Here is a 4540-nt window from a genome sequence, read left to right on the forward strand (position 1 = left end):
AGTCCAGTGTATTATTATACAAGGATTTCAAATATACATCATGATGCAGATACATGCACAGAATATACACAGATCTGTCAGGAATTATATACATTTACACATTGAATCATAGATTAGAAGGGTAGATAGAGTAGATACTGTAGCCGATGAAAGGTGAAAGTGGATCTTGGATATGAGATGGATGGATGTGAGATAAAGGATAGGTAGACAATAGATAGAAGACAGATATGAGATGGATGGATAGATAGTAGCAGATACACAGACCCTGTTATTTCAACAACTGTGCGGATGAATAATTGGACCATTCCATGTCTTTGTAGGTACAATAGTCTTATACTTTTTATAACTCCCCTTATAGTGACATTACACAGTCACCATATGACAGTACACCATATATCTGGTGTGAACCGAATATACTGTAATACACTGTGCATGAGCCAAGACCTGAAGCCTCTGGGCCCCAAGAATGTGATAGGGGACCCAAAAGATAATGTAGAATTTATAGTCCTGGTCTTTCAGTAAGGAGAAGAAAACTTGTTTGGGCCACCTAAGCCTCCTGGGCCCTGGTGTAACCTCATGTTACACCCCTACACAGGGCTACATATCTGTAAAGTAGGGTCACCATAATCCCTTTACAGGCCACAATTCCCCACCATCGTCTGACCACACATATAGAATAGCATTGGTAGCGTTGATGGGTCGAGGCTGAGATTCCTTACACCCATAACTAAATATTTCCGGGGAGAAGGTCACATGTGTGTTTCACTGTAGCCTGGAAATTGTTTACTTAAATTTCGAAAAAAATATTCTTTGGACACTCGCTATAATTTGGATTCTAAGAGCTTCGGTCCTTAACCCGTAAATGAAAGGGTTTAACGTGATGGAGGCAGTGAGGCCAGTCATGGAGATGATGACATGTGTAGTAGTAGACAGAGCACCACTGTTTAACCTATAGCGGAAACCAACAAACAATGTGGCCACCATGAAGGTGGAGAAGGCTGCGATGTGCGTTATCAGAGTGTGGACAGCTTTCTGAGAGGCCGACATTGAAATCTTAAGACAGAAGACAAATGTCCTTATGTAGCAATATATCACAATGAGAAGGGAAATGATGACCACTGTGAGGGTACTGGTGGTGCCAAAGATGTTGTTGATGGTTGTATCACCGCAAGCCAAGCGAGTAAGTGACATGGTCTCACAGTAGACGTTGTTGATGACCACCCCACATAGAGCCAATCTTGCAGTCAATGCCACCCCTATGATCCGGTTCATGAAAACGATTACCCAAGTTACAATGATAGACTTGAGAGCCTTTTTGTTGGTCATCAGAGTCGAATATCTTAATGGGTGGCCGATAGCTAAGTATCTGTCATAGGCCATGATGGTGAAAGTAAAAATTTCAACGTAAGCAAAACTTTCAATACAGAAGGACTGAATAAGGCAGCCAGAGAGGTCTATAGTTTTGAATCCAAGGATCAAATCAAACATAAGCTTGGGCATGACGGTGGAGCTCCCCATGATGGCATTGAAGACCAAGTTACCTATGAAGAGGTACATGGGTTCTTGGAGCTTGACCTCCATCCAGATAACACAGATGATGGAAAAACACAACAACATGTTGGTGATATACAGGATCAGGGCCAGGACAAAGAAGAGGTACTTAAAATTTTCCATCTCTACAAGTCCAATCAGCACAAGGGTAGGGCTGATAATTGACATGTTTGCCATCTTTCACACAAAATAATTTGTATCTGTTTTTTTTCTAAAAACTTTTCAAAAATAGAATATTTTACAGAAGAAACTTTGAATTGTGACCCATCAATCAACATATCTGCTGGCCGGAATGTAGTGCATCTAATGAGGGATATATTCTACCAATGGTGGCTTTTATAATGTTTTTGAAGGGAATAACTAGCAGGTTATCCTAATGAGTAACTATGGAGGGAAAGGTCAATGGGGACCAAATACGGGGTCGCAGGTGGTGACAGACTCATTAGTAAAGACAACACTGCAGCAATAAAAAAAAACTCCTCCGGGATGAACATACAGTAACAGTCTAGTTTTTTTTTAACTTGATAATCGTTTCCATGTGTCTTCTATGTTCTAAACTAACAGTGAACAATGATGTGATCTATCACAATGTTCACTATAACTCTTCCAGGGCCTTGGATCAGTAATTTCCCCTTGTTGAAGCTTGTAAAAATCTAATTTTCTTTCAGCTTTAACCTGGACCCCAGTATTTGCATCCAGTGCCCCCAATTTCCCAGCTGCCTTGAAGAGTTGATCCCATAGGCTGATCTGGGTGTGTGTTTTGTGGAAAGCTGGGTGGTTTCATTTTGCTTTGAGCTGCGGGGTTAAATGTATTGGTTGATTGATGGACGTCCAAGCCAGTCAGCAGTGAGGGTGATGTCGGGGAACACATTAAACATCCAATGCTCAGTTCACTCAGGACTGGTTATACTTTTGTCTTTGATTTGTTGAATTATTGTCTGTTTGTGTTTTGCTGAACTGAAACCTGTACCTGAGTCTGGATGCTAACTGATCCACAACTTTGAACCCAGAAGCTGTACCTTGGCCTGTATCCTGCCTGATCCAGAACCCAGAACCCCAACCTAATCTGGAACCCTGTATCTTGCCTCATTTGGAACGCTGAATGGAATCATGACTACTGTTCCTTACTGTTCTCGTTTGTCTCTATATTTATCTGTCTGTCTCTCTGTTCATCTTACTTCTGTTCTGAGCACATACTCAGAGTAGGGACTACATTGTCGACCAGTAGTCCCTTACCACTTGGGTTTGCAAGGCCATTAGCTAAGGAATTAGGGTTGTGTTTGAGTTCAGGGCCTGCACCCTTCTCTCTAATACTTGACACAGCACACTGCTACTAAATCTCTGCAGAAGCAGGACAGTAAAGAAGGGACTAAAATGTTCATATTCACAAGGGGTAAAGTGCAACCCAAAATGTGTAGCCATATTTTTGCCTGTATGGAAATAACCCACATTTTAATGATGATTTTCTAATATTGACACTGTATTAAGAATGGCGGGCATCCAGAGACGAAAAAGCCAAGAAATAACAGTAGTACAAAAACAGCTTAGACCCTCCCCATCCCCACCGACCCTACAGAAGTAAATGTTACAAGTGGTTTACAAAATAAATACCTAAAATGTTGTGCTTGTGCTACTGTAAAAAATATCTATTTAGTATGGGGTGTATTTTAAATTACAAAACACCATCTTTTGGTCCAAATCATGTCAACACGCATCTAACTGGGTTTATTCCTATGGTAGTGAACGTCTTCGACGAAGCCCTCAGGAGGATTTTTAGCCAAACCAGTTCACTGGCAGATTACGTTATTGTTGTCTCAGTTGATGGTTCTCTAATATTAGATGCACGATTTGATGGAAGAGGTTACCCCCCCTCCCCCCCTCCTCACAACAACACCAGCAATAACTGCTCCAGTCTCCACTTGTTTGCATCAAGCCTCACATCATCTCCTTGTCTGTGAACACTTTGTAACCCAGTGGTATCAGACTAGATTGTTCTTGCTGTCGAAGACCCTTACACCTGCCACAGCAGCACAGCATCAAGAGGGTCCCGCCTGCTGTACTCACCAGGTCCGCCGATCTGTACGGGCTGCCCATTCTCCCACCCAGCTATCCCAACTACCACACGCCGACACAGCCACCCTCCCTCCTCAACCGTCCAACCTCCCACCTGCTCGATGACAGGTCCATCCAAACTCCCGCTGCACAAGAGCTGCCCGCACATCGGCACCACTGCCCGTTCGACTGCACAGCCACCTGCCTGCCTGCACCAGCCCCTGCCCGGACATTCAAAAATGTATCTGTATATATCTGCAAATGCTCTGTCTATCTTTAGATGCCGCTGGAACCCGGCGAGGTGAGTAGTACAGCGAACACAGCGGGCCACACAGAGGTACACAGGTACGCCTGGGACAAGGGTTGCAGGGGCACCCGTAACATCTAAATATCTTTGTCTGGCTATGGTCCACTTTTGTCAAGCGAGCTGTGTCAGGCTCATTTTTCGGGTGTTTCACCAGATACATTATGTAACTTGGTCACTATGTCGCCACCATGCTGTGTTATCGACTAATTATACCGTCAACCTTTTGTTCACATAGGAAATCATTTCAGCGCTTCTTGCTCACCTCCTTTGGTTCCTCTCTGCTGCCTTAACCAGGCAAAATACTGATACATACAGTGCTACACGTTATCCTCGCCAAAAGGAATTTTTAAAATTGGTTTGAAGCCTGAGTCCATTTGGGGTATGTCGCCATACCACTCTCTAGCCTGCCGCTGCTGCCGCTGCCTCTGCATGCCGTCCCCTATAGTGTCAGGGTCAATTATTGCATGTTTTAGATGCTATCTAGCTTCATTCTGTCACTCTGTCATGGCCATGCTGTTGCCCATAATTTTGGCATAATGGTGCGATTAAGCAGCCTCAGAGGCATCCATGCATGCTGCCCCTGCTGTTTCCTGTCCATTTCCGTGGTGTTTCCATCCTTTTCTGAGGTTT

At 43.7% G+C, this 4540-nt stretch overlaps 1 protein-coding gene across 1 annotated transcript; it reads right to left on the reverse strand.

The window, feature by feature from the left end:
* Positions 1-783: 783 nt before the first annotated feature.
* LOC140116991 (olfactory receptor-like protein DTMT) lies at positions 784-1728 on the reverse strand. Its single transcript, XM_072133421.1, has one exon. It carries the CDS (start codon positions 1726-1728, stop codon positions 784-786), a length of 945 nt encoding a protein of 314 aa, XP_071989522.1.
* Between the last annotated feature and the right edge of the window lie 2812 nt (positions 1729-4540).

The sequence above is a fragment of the Engystomops pustulosus genome, chromosome 2 (genome assembly GCF_040894005.1).
Source record: "Engystomops pustulosus chromosome 2, aEngPut4.maternal, whole genome shotgun sequence".
NCBI lineage: Eukaryota > Metazoa > Chordata > Amphibia > Anura > Leptodactylidae > Engystomops > Engystomops pustulosus.